The sequence below is a fragment of the Pelophylax lessonae genome (genome assembly GCF_965119305.1).
Source record: "Pelophylax lessonae genome assembly, chromosome: 2".
In the NCBI taxonomy this organism is placed as follows: domain Eukaryota; kingdom Metazoa; phylum Chordata; class Amphibia; order Anura; family Ranidae; genus Pelophylax; species Pelophylax lessonae.
In genome coordinates, this window is record NC_138769.1 from 34,138,037 (window position 1) to 34,158,932 (window position 20,896).

The following is a 20,896-nucleotide window of genomic DNA, read 5'->3' on the forward strand; positions in this document are numbered from 1 at the left end:
GAAAATCACATGCAATGTCTGTGCGATGCAAATTCAGCCACACATGTATGGCTGAATTTGCATCGCAGTCGGACGCAACCCCTTTTTTGGGTCCACAGCAGAATCGGATCGCATGGGTGTTCACACCTTTGTGATCCAATTCATGTCCGAACTGACAGTTCACACTGCAATATGCGAACTGATCTGGGGGTGTCATTCATAGGCGTGCGCACAGGGTGTGCCAGGTGTGCCTAGGCACACCCTAATCACCCTGTGATGCTCAGATTTCCCGTGCTGCTTGGTTGCAGAGAAAGGGACTGGGAAATCTCTGTCCTCAGTCCCTTTTTCTGTCTCAAATGTGAGACATCAGGGGTCTGTGGGGCTCCTAAAAATTGTAAAAAATAAAATCATAATACATTATTAAAAAAAAAAATGTTTTAAATTTAAAAAATAATAAAAATAAGCTACTAACACCAATCTCTGCCCTACTGACACAACCCACTGCTCTACTGACACCAATCTCTGCCCTACTGACACCAATCTCTGCCCTACTGACACCACCCACTGCCCTACTGACACCAATCTCTGCCCTACTGACACCATCCACTGCTCTACTGGCACCAATCTCTGCCCTACTGACACCAATCCCTGCCCTACTGACACCGTCCTCTGCTCTACTGACACCAATCTCTGCCCTACTGACACCAATCCCTGCCCTACTGACACCGTCCTCTGCTCTACTGACACCAATCTCTGCCCTACTGACACAAATCTCTGCCCTACTGACACCAATCTCTGCCCTACTGACACCAATCCCTGCCCTACTGACGCCGTCCACTGCTACTGACACCAATCTCTGCCCTACTGACACCACCCACTGCCCTACTGACACCGTCCTCTGCTCTACTGACACCAATCTCTGCCCTACTGACACCAATCTCTGCCCTACTGACACCAATCCCTGCCCTACTGACACCAATCCCTGCCCTACTGACGCCGTCCACTGCTACTGACACCAATCTCTGCCCTACTGACACCACCCACTGCTCTACTGACACCAATTTCTTCCCTACTGACACCAATCTCTGCCCTACTGACACCACCCACTGCCCTACTGACACCAATCTCTGCCCTACTGACAACATCCACTGCTCTACTGACACCAATCTCTGCCCTACTGACACCAATCCCTGCCCTACTGACACCGTCCTCTGCTCTACTGACACCAATCTCTGCCCTACTGACACCAATCTCTGCCCTACTGACACCACCCACTGCCCTACTGACACCAATCTCTGCCCTACTGACACCACCCACTGCCCTTCTGAAACCAATCCCTGCCCTACTGACGCCGTCCACTGCTACTGACACCAATCTCTGCCCTACTGACACCAATCCCTGCCCTACTGACACCACCCACTGCCCTACTGACACCAATCTCTGCCCTACTGACACCGTCCTCTGCTCTACTGACACCAATCTCTGCCCTACTGACACCAATCCCTGCCCTACTGACACCGTCCTCTGCTCTACTGACACCAATCTCTGCCCTACTGACACCAATGTCTGCCCTACTGACACCAATCTCTGCCCTACTGATACCAATCCCTGCCCTACTGACGCCGTCCACTGCTACTGACACCAATCTCTGCCCTACTGACACCACCCACTGCCCTACTGACACCGTCCTCTGCTCTACTGACACCAATCTCTGCCCTACTGACACCAATCTCTGCCCTACTGACACCAATCTCTGCCCTACTGACACCAATCCCTGCCCTACTGACGCTGTCCACTGCTACTGACACCAATCTCTGCCCTACTGACACCACCCACTGCCCTACTGACACCAATCTCTGCTCTACTGACACCAATCTCTGCCCTACTGACACCAATCTCTGCCCTACTGACACCAATCTCTGCCCTACTGACACCGTCCACTGCTCTACTGACACTGTTCATTGCCCTACTGCTATATATATATATATATATATATATATATATATATATATATATATAGTGCACACCCTAATGCAATAGGCTGCGCACACCTATGGTGTCATTAATTTTGTATTAACACCCCCAGCAATTGGCATATAGCAGTGTGAACTGCCTGTGATTTGAATGTGGGAACCCGCAGTGGATTTGCAGGGTTCCTGCATCGCATATATGTGAACTGGCACTTACTGGCAGCTAAAAAGATCATTGGTGTCATTTTGCTGGCTCTACCAAGTGGCATTGGACACAGAACTATAAAGGCATCATCATATGTATGGTCGATCGGCAACAGATCAGTGAACCCTTGGCAACTTCTGGAGGAGCTAGTATAACCCTGGTTGAGAATGGCTGGTGTAAACTATTGATATTATTATTATGTTAATCATTACATTGGATATATGGGGGGGGTGATGAGTCAAAAAGTGCCTGCATTGAAGGGCATTGAGCTTGTGTTGACAGAATTGGTTTGATATCAGTTTGAAATACTTCTGAGATTATTCAAAAATCCCTGATGGCTCATTGACTCTCTCTATATCTTGTATACCATTTGGCCACTCTATATTTGGACTTTATCCTCTTTACATTTTTGTTGTATCCTTTTTACACTTATGTTGTATCTATTGTATGTACATATCTCTAACAAAATACTTTGAACGACAAAAATCACTGATGGGTACATTTGACCTGCAGTTGACCTCCTTCTGACCTATAGTTGTCTTGCTTCTGATCTGCATTTGACTTGCTTCGAGAAGGACGGTTATACGTTCTTCAAGACTTATATGTGAATGCAAAACTCATCTGAAGTGTCGCCGCAGGCCCATAGCAAGGCTAAATGTCTTAATGTCACATTTGTTCAAGAAGAAGTATTTTATTTTCCACCCACCTGGAGCTTCTCAATAAGAGGGGAGCTCTTCACCTTGACCTTAGGCATCTGTGTGTGAGGAGGAGACACTTTCTGCAAGAACAGAAAACCACAAGGAGTAAATATATAAGACTCCCGAGCACTGATCAGTAAATAATTACTACACACGCCATTATCCCCTTTCTTTAGGATTTGTACAGAACACTATTTAAGGGGTCAATCAACTTTAGCCCTGGATAAAAATGAAGCTTGGTGGGATAGGTCAGCCCCGGGACACATAACTCCCCAGCATTGAGAGCTCTCTGCCACAAATTCCTATCTCTGTTGCTGTCTACCTGGGAGCTTTGGGCATTCCCTGCCATCTTTGTGTGTGCCATCCTTTCCTGTTATATTCTACATAATATGAGATAAATACAAAATATACAGTAGGTATGGTGGGAACCCCTCATAATAAGCAAAGCAGGTGTGAACACCTGGGGGAACTTAAGCCCCGTACACAGTGGTGTATTTTGGTTTTGTGCTGCCCTAGGCAAGACTAAAATTGGGCGCCTCCGCCCCCCCATGAAATTTGCCCCACTCCTTCCTTTTAGACGGATGTGACTCCCTCCAAAATTTAAGGAATACAAGTCCCAGCATGAACCCCTGAGATCTCATGAGAGGGGGGGGGGGTGAGAGGGGGTGGGAGAGAGAGGGGGGTGGGTGAGGGAGGGAGAGAGAGGGGGGGTGAGATACAGAGAGAGAGAGGGGGATGAGAGAGCGAGGGGTGGGGAAGAGAGAGAGAGAGGGGGGGTGAGAGAGAGAGAGGGGGGTGAGAGAGAGAGAGGGGGGGTGAGAGAGCGAGAGAGGGGGGGGTGAGAGCGAGAGAGGGGGGGTGAGAGCGAGAGAGGGGGGGTGAGAGAGAGAGGGGGGGGGGTCAGAGAGAGAGGGGGAATCAGTGCCATCTTAAGAGCCTTATAGGCCCCTGGGCAATGCAGTGCACCAGGGCCCCCTGCCTACACAATCACGCACGAGAATATACTACAAGAGAGTACAACTACCTGGAGTATATACCTTACTATATACATATTAAAGGGAACACTATATACTACAAGAGACTCTTGTAGTATATAGTGTTCCCTGTAATATGTATATAGTAAGGTATATACTCCAGGTAGTTGTATTCTCTTGTACTATATATTGGTCCCTGTAATATGTATATAGACTATATACTACAAGAGAGTACAACTACTTACCTGGAGGATAATATATACCTTACTATATACATATAGGCCAGGGGACCAATATATAGTAGGTAGTATATCCTCCAGCCAGGACAGGTAGTAGTTGTCTGACTCTGTCTCTTGTGTCACTGTCACATCGATTAGATCCCATCATACATTGCCATCATCATCACATCATGCCATGAATGAGAGTTAAAAAAACTGGCAGGCTGTGGCAGCCTTACCTTACCTTACACGGCTGCACATGGGAGGAGGTGGGTGGAGGCGGAGGCGGAGCCAGTCTTCTTCTAGGGTCGACTCGAGACGGACGGAGCCGGAGGAGAGGAGTGAGGAGGAGAGCCGAGGAGGAGGAGGATCCTCCTCCGAGTTCTCTGCTGCGGCGGCGGCGCTGTGCATCCTGGGTCTGCTCTGCTGCTCACGTCACTGGTTGCTAGATGCCAATCGGGCTGGCCTTAGCAACCAGTGTGTGCAGTGCAGACTCGAGCCACCCACGGCCGCCGCCGGACTCCGGAGGGGAGGAAGCAATAAGGGGGGGCCCGGGCGGGCCGGCGGACAACGGAACAGGGGGGGCCCTAGACCACCAGGGAGTGGGACATGCCACCAATCCATCGATCCATGTGGGGCCCCTTGGCAAGTGGGGCCCCCGGGCAACCGCCGGGTATGCCCAGTGGAAAAGACGGCCCTGGGGGGAATGAGAGGATGAGAGAGAGGTGGGGTGAGAGAGAGAGGGGGGGGGGTCAGAGAGAGAGGGGGAATGAGAGGATGAGAGAGGGGGGGTGAGAGAGAGAGAGAGAGAGGGGTGAGAGAGAGAGAGAGGGGTGAGAGAGAGAAGGGTGGTGAGAAAGAGAGGAAGGGGTGAGAGAGGTGGCTCTAGCAACCAGTGGCTAATAGAGTCTCAGGTGAAGGGGGGGGGGGCTTTTTTGCTGCCCCCCTGCAAAGTGCTGCCCTAGGCCTGGGCCTTGTCGGCCTAGGCCAAAATACAGCACTTCCCGTACACACGATCAGATTATCGAACGATCTGTCGTCCGTTTTTTGTGGCATGCTAGTCTGATGTGGAAAGTGAAGAGGTTATTTTCATACAAATTTTCCCGTACGACAGAATTCTACTTCAGAAGTGATGTCATGTGTTGGATTGCTTTGTAGGTGTTCTTTCGTCTCTGAGCATGCCCAGTCTTGCTCTTAAGATTTTTTTCCATCTAAATCTGTACTAATGAGACGAAAATCGGACGTTGTATTACGGACAACAAAAATTTTATAGCCTGCACATCAGGATTTGTCAGCCGAAAAGTCGGAGTTGGCTGTCGAAAGCACCATACTAAAGCCTCGTACACACGCACCGATTGTTGGCCGACCGATCGGCCGTCTTTTGTCCAGTGTTGTTGTGTTGGTTGAAATGTGCTCTAGACTGCACACGAATTTTGTCGGCCAACAACAACCAACTGCTGAAGTGATGTCATGTTCTGGTCTACTTTTCGTGTGTTTTTTCTTCTCTGAGCATGCCCAGTCTTGCTCATCTGACTTTTGTCGGCCGAAATCTGTACTGACTGACGAACAATCGGCCGTTCTGGTGAGGGCCAACAAAAATTTTATAGCCTGCACACCAGATTTTGTTCGGCCGAAAAGTCGCAGTCGGTTGTCGGAAGCATCATACTAACAATCCGACGATCGGACGTTGGCTGAAAATTTACGGCCAACAATCGGTGCGTGTGTACGAGGCTTAACAATCCGAAAATCGGCAGATCGGTTGTCGGACGAATTTTCCCTACAGATTTTCTTATTGTGTGTACGGGCCTTTAACGCAAACACCTCATCAACAGAGTCTCTGGGAGATAGAGGAGACTGTCAGGTGGTTTAACTCTCCAACATCCACCGGACACTGAACATCTGTATTAGGTGGGCTGACCTTTAATTAGCAACCATAGGGAGGAACAGTCAACCCAGGACACACCACCATTATGAATGGCTACCTAATTATCTAATCAATGGTTGTCACTACGCTTCTGGATAGTTTGCAGCCACACCTGATTATTATGCAGCCTACATGCTGAGAGTTACAGAGGGCAGGGCTAGAACTGGATATCTCATGGCCTGTAGGTGGGCAGGAAGACTCAAAACCTAAAGGTGCTCAGGGACGGAGTCAGGAATTCAGATCAAACACCTGAAATCCTCAAAAGAAAAAAAAAAAAGCAGCTCGTTCAACTCTACCTGGAACTCAGATATTAGTTTTGGGTTGACCAAACTGTTAACATGGGTGACTGTGGTGGCAATAGATGTTGGTATAATGAAAATGGTTCAACTTCCATCACTAAGGTCATGGCTTACTGGAGATCAAGCAAGTCCATTGCCCTTTTTTAGGTGTAGATGGGTAAGGCCAGTGCTGTATTTTGGCCTAGGCCAACAAGGCCCAGGCCTAGGGCGGCACTTTGCAGGGGGGCAGCAAAAAAGCCGCCCCCCCCCTCCACCTGAGACTCGATTGGCCACTAGTTGCTATAGCCACCTCTCTCACCCCTTCTCTCTCTCACCACCCCTCTCTCTCTCATTCTCATCCCCCCTCTCTCTCTCCCTCCCTTAACCACCCCACTCTCTCTCACAACCGCCCCCGGGGGGCGCCCAATTTTAGTCTTGCCTAGGGCAGCACAAAACCAAAATAAACCAGTGGGTAAGGCAGCGTGCTTTCAGGTTCATTTAGCTTATTTCTGAGATCATCTTGAGTTCCTTCACAGTTGCATCTGACTTGCAGTTGAGCTCCTTCTGACCTGAAGTTGACTTCCTTCTACCCTGAAGTCGATCTCCTTTGACCTGAAGTCGATTTCCTTCTGATCTGGAGTTTATCTCCTACTGACCAGTGGTTGATCTCCTTACGATCTGAATTTGATTGTCTATCCTAAATTCAATCTTCTCCTCACAGTTGCATCTCACTTGCAGTTGAGCTCCTTCTGACCTGCAGATGACTACATTCTGTCCTGAAGTTGACTACCTTCTTTTGACCGGAAGTTAACCTCCTTCTGACCTAAAGTTGACCTCCTTCTGCCTGAAGTCGACCTCCCTCTGACTTAAGCCTCGTACACACGCGTCCGACGACCGATCTGCCGATTTCCGGCTTGTTAGTATGATGCTTCCGACAACCGACTCCCACTTTTCGGCCGAAAAAATCTTGGTGTGCAGACTATAAAATTTTTGTCGACCGTCAAAACACGTCCGATTTTCGTCTCATTAGTACAGATTTCGATGGGGAAAAATCTTATGAGCAAGTCTGGGCATGCTCAGAGATGAAAGAACACAAAGAAACCAATCCAACACATGACGTCACTTCTGAAGTAGAATTCTGTCGTGCGGGAACATTCGTGTGCAGTCTAGAGCACATTCCAACCAACAGACACCACTCTGGACAAAAGACGGACGACCGGTCGGCGGCAATTCGTTGCGTGTGTACGAGGCTTTAAGGTTAATCTCCTTCTGACCTGCAGTTGACTGATTTCTCACCTGAAGTTGATCTTCTTTTAACCTGCAGTTGACCTCCTTTTGATCTGCAGTTGACCTCCTTCTGACCTGCAGTTGACCTCCTAAGCTGCATCGAGCTGCTTCAAGCTACTTTTGTAAGCTCATTGACTTGTATGGGGAAAGAAGGCCATTCTGCTTTTAGATGGGAACTTACCTCTTCGCCATTGTTGGTGGCCTCAAGTTTGGCTAAAGGCAGCGAACAAGGAGGTTTCTTTCTTGCTGGTTTGTGTGGTGGAGCCTGAGAAGGGACAAGAAAACACCAAGCTTATGTCAAGAAAAACATCACTAATGTAATACCTTTAGGGAGGGAGCAGTGCTACTGTGCCCAAAGGACACCAAATAGGATATGAAAAGTGAACCTCTAAGGGTTTGCAACGTGTGTACTATAAACACAGACACCAAGAGGAGACTAGAGGCACCTATACAATTCTCATTTTTTTCTCTTTTGTGGTCAGGATACTCCCAATGACAGAGACCTGGTCAGCTATGAAATGCATTGGAGGAAGCCACACACAGGAACTAAAATTCATATGGCCGAACATGTGAATGGAAGTTAGACTGGACCTTATTTACCGTAAGAAGGCTATTTATGGCTCAACTCAAACTGCTAAATACTAAGTTGAGTTACATGTATAAGAAATGTTTTACCTGCCAAATTATTTGTGACTCTGAATACATTTTTGGAATTCACACATTGTATAGCAGGAAGGGTGACACCACCTTTCTATTACAAATAAGAAATACAGCGGTGTCACCTCCATTCCCTTTCATGCTGATTGCACAGCAAAGGAGCAGCAGTATACTGAATTCACTGTGCTTTACCTTTCTGTAAGTGTTATTAGTCCTGAGTGGATAACACTTTCAGCCCTCTCCTGTAGATGGCAGTGTAGAGTGTTGCTGCACCGTGAGTATGGGAAGCTGATATACACATTTTTAATTTATGCATAATTCTATTAAAAAGTGATTTATATATATATATATATATATATATATATATATATATATATATATATATATATATAATTTACATATAAAGTGTGTATATATATATATATATATATATATATATATATAATTTACATATAAAGATATAAAGTGTGTATATATATATATATATATATATATATATATATATATATATATATATATATATATATATATATATATATATATATATATATATATATAATATACACAATTTATATATATATATATATATATATATATATTACATAAACATATAAATGTATGATTCATTTTTTTTTTTTTTTTACAATCACCCAATACCGAAACTTTAGTTTTTGGGTAGAGGTGGCCCATAAGGAACCTATTCTGCTATAAAGCACATTTCCCCTTTGGTCTTACGCTATCATCTTGCAAACGATCACTTCCGATAGGCCGGAAACAGAAATAAGGAAGGGAGGGCAAGTCAGATTGCAACAATACTGATTCACCGGCTATGATGTGACCACAAACCGAAGAAGGAGATTTATAACACGTGCTACAGTACAAGTGTGATGGAGTCATTTTAAAGGGGACCTTGCACCTTTGTAACAAGGTCTGATTATTTAGAGTGCCCCCCCTCTCCCTAAAAGGCTGGCTAAAAAATAAAGAAAAGAAAAAAAAAGGGGGGGGGGTGGGCACATTGGAAAACCCATGGTGCCAAGGCAAGGGTGACGTCATCTTCTCTCTGACCAGATTTTGGACAATGTTATGTTGGCCATATTTTGTGAAAAGACAATCATGCACTGTCCCACATGTCATCTTGCGAGATTTGGGCTATACCCGGATCTTGTAGGAGAATGACCCCCCCCTTCTATCCATTTCATTGGAGAGATGCGTTTTTGGTGCGTTTTTTACTGCACCAAACATGCACCAAAAAATGCAACAAGCAGGACTATTAACGGCCCTTTTACACTGATCAGTTTTTCAGCTAAAAAAAAAAGCAGAAGAAAAAATGCTTTAAAAAGCATCCCTTTATCCACTTCTGGACCGGAAGGATTTGCCCCCCTTAACGACCAGGCCATATTTTGTGATTCGGCACTGCGTTACTTTAACGGACAATTGCTTGGTCGTGCGATGCTGTACCTAAATAAAATTGATGTTCTTTTTTTCCCACAAATAGAGCTTTCATTTGGTGGTTTTTGATCACCTCTGCGATTTTTATTTTTTGCGCTATAAACAAAAAAAGAGCAACAATTCTGAAAAAAAAAACAATATTTTTCACATTCTGCTATATAACATTCCCAAAAAAAAAAAATGTAAAAATCTAAATTTTTTAACATTTTAGGCCAATTTGTTTTCTGCTACATATTTTTGGTAAGAAAAAAAAAATCGCAATAAGCGTATTTTTATTGGTTTGCGCAAAAGTTATCACGTCTACAATCTAGGGGAAAGATTTATGTCAGGTTTATTGTTTTGTTTTTTTTTTCTACTGGTGTAGCACTCTACAGGTAGGTGCTAGGTAAATGTATAGTGAGCCTTGTCTGCCTAACAGCAGGGCTGTGATTTATTTAGGTAGGGTGTCAGGGCTTCCAGATGTGCCTGCTGAGGGGAGAAGTATCCCCACTGGCTCCTGTGAGAGGCTCATAGGGCAGTGGAGGAAGCCAAATCAGGGGACACATCCCAGCTTGTAACTACCACAGAAGGCAGATTATGCTGCTAAGGATTCTGGGAGTGGGTATAAGTTGGGGGGAAGTGCGTGGCACGGTGTCTTAGGTGGGAGCAGAGTCCCAGGATGGAGAGTGCGGCTGTCTCTCCTCCTGTCTGAGGAAAGTGGATGTCTCGGGGTGTCGTCTGAGAGTCCAGAGAGTGCTGAGTTGAGCTGAGGGGATCCGGTGTGCCGAGAGCCTGCGGAGAGAGAGAGAGGGGTCCAGTCCTAGGAAAGCCTACACAGGTCGTGAGTACTGCGGATTGCCCCTGGGGGTCCTCCAGAGTCAGAGGGGACCACTCCGGAAGAGGTTCTGGGATCCAGTGCCAGCTAGCTGTAAAGGGGGGTACCTAGGTTGAGGACCCTGAAGTTACAGAAGGGGGTGCATAGACAGTGAATCCCGAAGAGTTCAAGGTTAATGGGGGCACCTCCTGTTGGGCCCTGAATGGTGCAGAGTGTGCCAGTTGGGATTTACAGCTTTACAGAATTCTACAATATACTACCTCAAGCCAGAGCAAGGTGGGAGGGAAGTATTCAGTGACTTTCACAGTACAACAGTGTCAGTGGATCTACAATTTCACAGTCCTGGATCTTTTGGACTTTAAGTCGAGGATTCAGCACTTCTGCTAAGCTACAGCGTGTTCTCAGAGTTAGTGAGCGTTGGCTGGCGCCGAGGAAGCGCCAACAGGCATTTTTCAGGAACAAAGTCCCAAGTGTATATAGTTGAAGCCTAAAGGAGTATCCCACTCATTCCCTTCTCCCATCCTCTTTATCTACAATAAAACAACAAAACCAAGATGCCGGAGTCGTCCATGTCTCAGTCTCTACACCCAGGGCCGCAGCTCACATGGGCTGGAAAGGTAACCGGTAACAATGGCAGACCCACATCAGGCCACAGGCCTGGAAAACCTGCTACACTAGTAATGGCGGCGATCTGCGTTTTTTTGCGGGACTGCGACATTGCAGCGGACAGATCGGACCCCTGATTGACGTTTTTAACACTTTTGGGGGGGGACCAGTGACATTACTACAGTAATCAGTGCTAAAAATATCCACCGTCACTGTAATAATGACACTGGCAGGGCAGGGGTTAACACTGTGGGTGATCAAGGGGTTAAATGTGTACCTAGGGGTGTGTTTCTAACTGTATGGGGGCGGGGCTTGTGAAATGATCACAGAGACCTGTGATCCTATATATAGAAGGATCACAGGCGCTCTGTGATCATTCCAGGGAGAAGAATGGTCGGCTGTGTTTACAACAGCTGCCAGTCCTTCTCTCTCAGTGGGGAGCGATCGCGGGTGTCAGGTGGCAATCGGAGCCGCCTGCCCTGTGCTGCAGGCGCGACCGACATATACCTCCTACAGTTCGTGCAGGAGGACCGCCCTGCCGCAGTATAACTGCGGTGGGCGGTCAAGAAGCGGTTAAATCCTATGGAACTCTTCTCACTGGTCCGTTGCACTTCAATTGCGTTTTAAAAGTCAAAAGTAAAAAAAAAAAAAAATGCACCCCTCTATTGTAATAAATGCAGCAAAAATGCATCAAAAATGCATTGCACCTGTCCGGTCACGTCTAGGGGAAAAACACAACGCAAACGCATCAAAAACGCAACCCACCGTGGCAAATGATGGAGCAGTGTCTAAAAACGCAACTGAAATGCAAAGGACCAGTGTGAAGAGTTCCATTGGATTTAAAGGGATGCATTTTTCATGCATTTTTCTTCCTCTTTTTCTTAACTGTAAAAACTGAGCAGTGTGAAAGGGCCCTTATTGTGTTTGGGTTGGATGGAGGTGGATCCATCAGAATCGCCGGATCATAACATAACGATTGAATCTGAAATTATTTTCGTTCCATTCGTTATGTTTTGATTTGTAGATTCTGATGAATCCACCTCCATGCAACCCAAATAGAACCCAACCCATAAGAGCCCATTCACACCAGCGCGACTTGTGAGGCGACTTGTGTGCCCTCAAGTTGCCCCAAGTCGCTTGACATAACAAAAGCAATGTTAATCAATGAGTGCCGTCTTAATTGGCACTACTGAAGTCGCTCCGACTTCAGAAAAGGGTCCTGTACTACTTTGAGGCGACCTGTGATCCGACTTGTCCCATAGACTTCAATGGGAGTCGCCTCCTTATCTTATTTGAAGCGACTTGTGATCCGACTTTCCATAAAAATGGTCCTGAACAAGAAAAAAAAAAGCATTTTTCTTATAATTTTTATTAGCACATGAATATGTCTTCTCTCCACCTGGCCGTTTTTCTTGCAGGCATTTATCGGGCATTTTTGGAGGCAGGCATGACTTTTTTTGGATTTAGTGTCTGTGGGGTCTAAAAAATGTACCTGTGAAGTTTCATCACTGTAGCATGTCCAGAACCAGAAAAAAAAGAGCATTTTTCTTATAATTATTAATACAGCAGTGTGGGTTCAGTGGGTTCAGTGTGGGTTCTGGACATGCTGCTACAGAGCTGAAACTTCACAGGTACACTTTTTAGACACCCCAGACACTAAATCCAAAAAGACATGCCTGCCTCCAGAGACGCCCAAAAAATGCCCGATAAATGCCAGCAATAAAAAATGCAAGGTGTAGAGAAGCCGCCACACTGCTGTATTAATAATTATAAGAATTTTTTTTTTCTGGTTCTGCACATGCTACAGTGATGAAACTTCACAGGGACACTTTTTAGACCCCCCAGACACTATCCAAAAAACATCATATTCTGATTGGCCAAATGCAAAGTCGTGGAAAGTCGTCTATCATATAAGTCGCGTAAAAAAAATTCACAAGTCGCGCTGAAGTCGCGCTAAGTCGCGCTAAAAGTCACGCTAAAAGTCGCGCTAGAAGTCGCCCCTTATGAGGCGACTTAGAGGTCGCGGCAGTGTGTACCGGCACTAAGTATTATCTCCCAAAAAAACGAATTACCATGTTAAGACGAATATAGCCATCTTCCAAAATTCGGATTCATTAGAAAACAACGAATATACTAACCAAATCCAAATATTCAAAATAAATCCGAATATACAAAACAAATTACGAAAACAAATCATTCTAATACAATGAATATGTCGAAACTAAATTATTAACTTAACGAACCAATCCGATTTCAAGTACAGGTACAAGTACAAGTTTCAAGCTGATACACTATAGCACCAAAAGTATTGGGACACCAGCCAGTCTTAGTCTGTAGGGTTCAATATTGAGTTGGCCCACCCTTTGCAGCTATAACAGCTTCAACTCTTCTGGGAAGGCTGTCCACAAGGTTTAGGAGTGTGTCTATGGGAATGTTTGACCATTCTTCCAGAAGCACATTTGTGAGGTCAGGCACTGATGTAGATGAGAAGGCCTGGCTCACAGCCTCCCCTCTAATTCATCCTAAAGGTGTTCTATCGGGTTGAGATCAGGCCAGTGCAGACTGTGCAGGCCAGTCATGTTCCTCCACCCAAAACTTGCTCATCCATGTCTTTATGGACCTTGCTTTGTGCACTGGAGCACAGTCATGTTGGAACAAGAAGGGGCCATCCCCAAATTGTTCCCACAAAATTGGGAGCATGAAATTGTCCAAAATGTCTTGGCATACTGAAGCCTTCACTGGAACTAAGGGGCCAAGCCCAACCTCTGAAAAACAACCCCACACTATAATCTCCCCTTCCATCAAATTATTTGGACCAGTGCACAAAGCAAGGTCCATAAAGACATGGAAACAGGTCAATAAAGTTCATGTGTGTGTAAAGGCAGGCGTCCCAATACTTTTGGTAATATAGTGTGTGTGTTGCCCCACCATCACCAAGCAAACACATGATCTCCAGAAGTCATTTACCATTGCTAGCTTCAATAATTGGAGCAATTAGAGCAGTTCTCTGCTGTGCAAATACAGGAATTGCTGGTGCCTAGCGTGGATACAATGGAATGCAAAACAGAATTTACTACATCACTTCTGATTACTAGAAGAGAACGTACTGGAGTAAGTGTAGTCACCTCTTTCCTGGGGCTGTTGACCCTGTCACCAAATAACCCAGCAAGTCTAGCAACGGATGGCGGTGCTGCCTCTTCGGCTGGGCTGCTCTCCCCTGACTTCCCCTGAAAAAGAAACATGACAAATATATACTGGTTAAAAAACATTTACTGTACATTCTTGCTATAAAGTACATTAAAGTGTATCTAAACACCAACGCTTTTTTTTTTTAGTTTTGTATAGAGTGGGGTTAAAATCCTTTACTTCCTGACCTGAAGACACAACAGGAAGTGCGAGAAAAATCTTTCTAAAGTGGAGGGAAATAGCTTTTGGCTGGAGGCTCACCTATGAGAATGAATGGAGACACAGTGGGCATGCCAGTGGAACGTTAGCCTTGAAAATGCCATGTGGCTTTGGGCAGGGCCACACAGTGAAGATCACTAGAATAAGGAGAAACGTCTGGTGCTGTTACATGTCTTCCCTTCCTTCATTGTTATCATCTCATGCTTTTACATAATTTACCTCCCTTACTTGACATTCTCTGGTTCTTTTACGCACCATCTTTACTTGGTCTCCTTCGTTTCATATATGCATCTCTTTTCCTTACTTGTTACCTTCTGGTGCCTTTCTATACCTTTCTTTTTTTTACTTGGTCACCTCCGGTGCCTTTAAGGAACCTTCTCTTTCTTGGTCACCTCTGGTGCCTTTCTGCACCTTCCCTTCCTTACTTGGTCACTTCTGGTCCCTTTTAGGCACCTTTTTTTCCTAACTTGTTCTACTGTGTGCCTTTATGCACCTTCCCTTCCTTACTTGTTCACCTCTGGTGCCTTTATGAACCTTCCCTTACTTACTTGGCTCCTCTAGTGCCTTTATGCACCTTCTTTTTCTTACTTGACCTCCTCTGGTGCCTTTACGCACCTTACCTTCCTTACTTGGTCTCCTCTGGTACCTTTACGCACCTTCCCTTCCTTACTTGGTCTCCTCTGGTACCTTTACGAACCTTCCCTTCCTTACTTGGCTCCTCTAGTGCCTTTATGCACCTTCTTTTTCTTACTTGACCTCCTCTGGTGCCTTTACGCACCTTACCTTCCTAACTTGGTCACCTCTGGTGCCTTTAGACACCTAACCTTCTTTACTCGGCCACTTCTGGTGCCTTTACGCACCTCCACTTCCTTACTTGGCCTCCTCTGATGCCTTTACGCACCTTCCCTTCATTGGTTGGTCTCCCCTGGTGCCTTTACACATCTTTCTATACTTACCTACTCTCTCCTAGTGTCTTTACACCACTTCCCTTCCTATGCGCTGTCTAGGTCTAGCTGTAAGGTCAAACAGAGCACCCTCCCCACAGAGCCATCCAGCAATGCATCAAGCAAAGGGGCGGCTGCTTTGACATATGGCACTTTTCTCTGTCCCTAAGCACTTGCCCTCTTCCCTGGAACATTTTAGCTGGCAACCCCTCCTCCCCTTACACTTCTAGTGAGATGCTTGTCTAGGACAAGTACTTGAAGATGGAGAAAAGTCCCCCTGCTAGATATGTTGTTGGACAGCCATGTAGGTAGGAGGGGTGCCCTGTCTGAGCTGACAGTCAGCCAGCACAAAGGTAGTGGTGGAGTGGAAGGGGTGTAAAGACACCAGAGGAGCCAAGTAAGGAAGGGAAGGTGTGTAACGACACCAGAGGAGAGCAAGCAAGGAAGGGAAAGTGTGTAAAGGCACCAGAGGAGAGCAGAGGAGGGGAACCCTTTTCTGTTTCAATCTTTTTTTTCATTTTTTAAATAACAATAAAATTATTATAATGTAACAAATGCGAGTGCCGAATGGCACTGTCATCATATTGAGTAAACAAGAACATTACGACAATAACATATTTGAGGCTGAGTTCACACTGATGCGTCCAATTCTGCATCCAATTCGCATGAAAGGAGAGTGTGACCGGCTTTCAATGGAGTGGGTTTACACAGCTCCGAGGCGGCTGTGGCGACACACACAAAGAATCCTGTGTGTCTTTGGCTCCGTTTCAGGCCTGAATACAGGCAAAAATTCGGACCTGATTCACACCTGAAACAGTAAACAGGGACGCAAGCAGTGCTGTATTTTGGCCTAAGCTGACAAGGCCCAGGCCTAGGGCAGCACTTTGCAGGGGGGCGTCACAAAAGCAACCCCCCCCTCCACCTTAGACTCTATTGGCCACTGATTGCTAGAGCTGCCTCTCTCACCCCCCTCTCTCTCTCACCCTTCTCTCTCTCTCTCTCTATCTTTATCTCTCACCCCCATTTTCTCTCTCTCTCTCTCACCCCCTCTCTCTCTCAACCCCCTTCTCTCTCACCCCCCCTCTCTCTCACCCCCCCCCCCTCTCTCTCACCCCCTCTCTCTTTCTCTCATCCCCCTCTCTCTTTCTCTCATCCCCCCTTTCTCTCTCTCATCCCCCCTCTCTCTCTCTTTCCCCCCCTCTCTCATCCCCCTCTCTCTCACCCCCCCTCTCACCCCCCCTCTCTCTCGCTCTCTCTCTCATCCCCCTCTCTCTCATCTCCCCTCTCTCTCTCTCTCTCTCTCACCCCCCTCTCTGTCTCTAATCCCCTCTCTCATCCCTCCCCCTCTCTCTCACCCCCCTCTCTCTCTCTCTCATCCCCCCTCTCTCTCTCATCCCCCCTCTCTCTCTATCTCATTCCCCCCTCTCTCCCTATCTCATCCCCCCTCTCTCCCTCACTCACCTCCTCAACCCTCTCTCTAAGCCCCCCTCTCCCTCACACACCCCGTCTCTCCTCTCTCTCATCCCTCCTCTCTCTCTCTCACCCCCTCTCCTGAGCTCTCAGGGGTTCATGCAGAGAGTTGTAGTCTTTCAATTTTGGTGGGAGTCCCATCCATTAAAAAGGAAGGAGTGGGGCAAATTTACATAGGAGGGGGCGCCCAATTTTAGTCTTGCCTAGGGCAGCACAAACCAAAAATACACCACTGGACGCAACGGACCCCAGGCATGAACCCGCGGCCGCAACAGTGTGAACCCAGCCTAAAGGATGAGGGGCTTAGCCAGGAACCCATGGAAAGTCCATCAGTAGATACAAGGAACTGTGCCAATGTGGTCAGGTATGAAGAATCCAAAAGAGCAATACATGCTCGGCCATATTCTAGGAAGAGGCCAAACAACCAATGGTCCCTACTTGAGGCCAACATTGTAGGCCCGGTGGAGGGGTCAAGCTGGTGTGCGGGGCACCCTTTTCAACCTCACCCTAACCCAACACAGCACATAGGAAGATGGAGCAAAAGACTACTTTGTGTACTTTGTCCCCTGGCAACAGAACTCCTTAATAAAAATAAAAGTCACACTTCTTTATAAAAAATTATTTGGCTAGCAAACGAATCAAAGTGTTTTTGTAAAGTCAACAGAACTATACCGACGCTGCAAAATTTATGTCTGGACATCTAGTCATCAATGACCTCCAGAAACACCTAAACAACCATTGTCTGATTAACCAGTTATAGAGCAGTACACAGTACGCATTTCAGACACTTTAGTAAATAAGGAACGACATCTGTTTCCTGTATCCTGCCTCATTGATAAGAGGGCCAATGGAGGTTTTGCGTTAATCTATTTCAGTCCCCCCAGAGATTTCATTCCGGCAAATAAAACTTATCTCCCTGTACTTAGTATATAATGGGAAATGGAACAGCCCCTCGTGGGAAATTCTCAGAATGCAGGGCTGTCTAAAGCAAGCCGCTCTGCTTTTATTCTGCCGCAGAGAGCTGCGATTTCTCAGACACTCTACAGAGGCCTCAGAGCTGCTAAACATCACAGAGAACTGGGACTGTCATCCCATCTGTGCTAAGGGCCAAAAGGCTGATCTTTACCACACCAGCAGATGTCACGTCCCATGACACAGAATGTAAGGCAGGAAGGATGCAAAATCATTGTTACAGGCAAATATAAAAAAAAAAGAATGAAGACGAAATTGCTTTATTATGTTCAGCATCTTAGTAGATAAGTGTTTTTATGGCCCACAACAGCCAATGAGATTCTTCCTTTGGTCTGTAAGTTTCCCTTTATAACAATGACAGCTGAATTAAGGCTGGCCATACATTATACAAATTTTCTTATTCAATATTCCTTTAGATTTACCAAAACCTTATTATATGAGGTCAAACCTTCTAGACACTTTCAATTTGAATGCAATCAGGCAAGCTCTTATACTACATAGTTAACCTCCCTAGCGGTATGATTCTTTTGGATTTTAGGTGCTGAAAGCGGTACCATTATTTTGCATGTAATTCTTGTGAATGAGCAGCCCAAACCAACTGTATACATTTATTATATATATTATATATATATATATATATATGTATGTATACATATATTATATATATATATATATATATATATATATATATAATGTATACAGTTGGTTTGGGCTGCTCATTCACAAGAATTATGTATATATATATATATATACATATATATATATACACACGTGTGTATATATATATATATATATATATGTATATACATATATATATATATATATATATATATATATACTGTATATATATATATATATATATATATGCATATATATATATATATATATATATATATATATATATATATATATATATATACATATATTTACATAAAAAGTACAGTAAAACTGCAGGAAAGGGCACTGGGGGGGCAATATAATGTGATTTTTTTTTATTTTGCATTGTATCAGTGTGTTTGGTGTGTTTTACATTTGAATTTGCCGCCGGTTCCACCCCCCCCCGGCGGATGTCACGTCGCCGGAGACGGAAGCCGGGGCTCGCAGACGATCGGGAGGAAGCTCCGCCGCCGCATACCGCCCGCATACATCGCTGGATCCCGGAGAAAAGGTAAGTAAAACCTCTACCAGGATCCAGCGATCTTCCTAGCGGTACCCCGAGTGTGGCTCGGGGTTACCGCTTTTGGCTCTAAAATCTAACCCCCGAGTCACGCTCGGGAATACCGCTAGGAAGGTTAAAGGTAAATCTAAAGGAAATTGAATGAGAAAATTGTATAATGTATGGCCAGCCCAAGACCCGGTCACAAGAAATTCTGCGGCACTTTAACCACTTAAGCCCCGGAAGATTTTACCCCCTTCCTGACCAGGCCCTATTTTGCGATTCGGCACTGCGTGATTTTAACTGACAATTGCGCGGTCGTGCGACGCTGTACCCAAATGAAATTGACGTCCTTTTTTTCCCACAAACAGAGCTTTCTTTTGGTGGTATTTGATCACCTGTGCAATTTTTATTTTTTGCGCTATAAACAAAAAAAGAATTTTGAAAAAATAACAATATTTTTCACATTTTTTTATATGAAATTCCCCCCAAAAAAAAGTAAAAATCAAAATTTTTTAACATTTTAGGCCAATTTGTTTTCTGCTACATATTTTTGGTAAAAAAAAATAGCAATAAGCGTATTTTGATTGGTTTGCGCAAAAGTTATTGCGTTTACTAACTAAGGGAAAGATTTATGTCATTTTTATTTATTTATTTTTTAACTAGTAATGGCGGCGATCTGAGATTTTTTTTGCGGGACTGTGACATTGCGGCGGACAGATCGGACCCCTGACTGACATTTTTGACACTTTTGGGGGTACCAGTGACATTACAACAGTAATCAGTGCTATACATATGCACTGTTACTATAAAAATGACACTGGCAGGGAAAAGATTAACTTTATTAGTGATCAAGGGGTTAAGTGTGTCCCTAGGGGCGTGATTCTAACTGTAAACGGGGCGTGGCTTGTGATGTAACCACAGAGACATACGATCCTACATAGGACATATGATCTCTGAAGTTACATCAGGGAGAATAACAGACGTCATAAATCTCTCCTCTAGCCTTCAAAGCATCTGATAATATTGAGATTTCTGCTCCTACAGGGCTTTGGAATGCTCTGTTTGTTATTTTGCAGAAATGAGGTGTAAAGGTGCCCGGGCCCCCCTGTTAAGCTGATAGGGCTGGGCCCGGTACAACAGGACTGGTTGTAATGCCTTATCAGTGGCCCTAGTTAGATAAAAAATTAAGGTTAAAGTTTATTCCCTGCACTGATGTCCAGTGTTGGGGGTAACGAATTACAATGTAACGCATTACAGTAACTGCGTTACTTTTTTTGGTAACGCAGTAACGTAACGCGTTACATTCATAACATCGCTAACTACATTACTTTACTCGTCTTTAGTAACGCGCTTTCCTGCGTTACCCAAGCCGTTGACATCTCGCGCGGGCGGGGGATCATGTGGCCGAGGAGGAGGCGGGAGGACTCAAGGAGGCGGGGGATCGTGTGGCTTAGGAGGAGGCGGGAGGACTCAAGGAGGCGGGGGATCGTGTGGCTTAGGAGGAGGCGGGAGGACTCGAGGAGGGGGGGGACTGAGGAGAAGACACCCGCCACTGCAGGTAAGTGCACTGGTATCTCTGGCAGTCTCTGCACGCTGTGGTCACTCTGGCATTGAAAGGGGGCACACTGTGGTCAATCTGGGGGCCCACTGTGGTCAATCTGGGGGCACACTGTGGTCACTCTGGCATTGCATGGGTGCACATTGTGGTCACTCTGGCATTGAAAGAGGGGACACTGTGGTCACTCTGGCATTGAAAGGGGGCACACTGTGGTCACTCTGGCATTGAAACGGGCACACTGTGGTCACTCTGGCATTGAAAGAGGGAACACTGTGGTCACTCTGGCATTGAAAGGGGGCATGCTGTGGTCACTCTGGCATTGAAACGGG

General features: G+C 45.7%; 1 protein-coding gene across 1 annotated transcript in view; it reads right to left on the reverse strand.

The window, feature by feature from the left end:
- RCSD1 (RCSD domain containing 1) overlaps positions 1 to 20,896 on the reverse strand; it is a 67,743-nt gene that overhangs the window by 26,642 nt on the left and 20,205 nt on the right. The window contains exons 2-4 of the mRNA XM_082244603.1: positions 14,185 to 14,286; positions 7,715 to 7,798; positions 2,861 to 2,932 (exon numbers count right to left, since the gene is read on the reverse strand). Of these exons, the coding sequence (XP_082100729.1) occupies positions 2,861 to 2,908 (48 nt within the window). The 5' untranslated portion in view covers positions 2,909 to 2,932; positions 7,715 to 7,798; positions 14,185 to 14,286. The remainder of the gene's footprint in view (positions 1 to 2,860; positions 2,933 to 7,714; positions 7,799 to 14,184; positions 14,287 to 20,896) is intronic.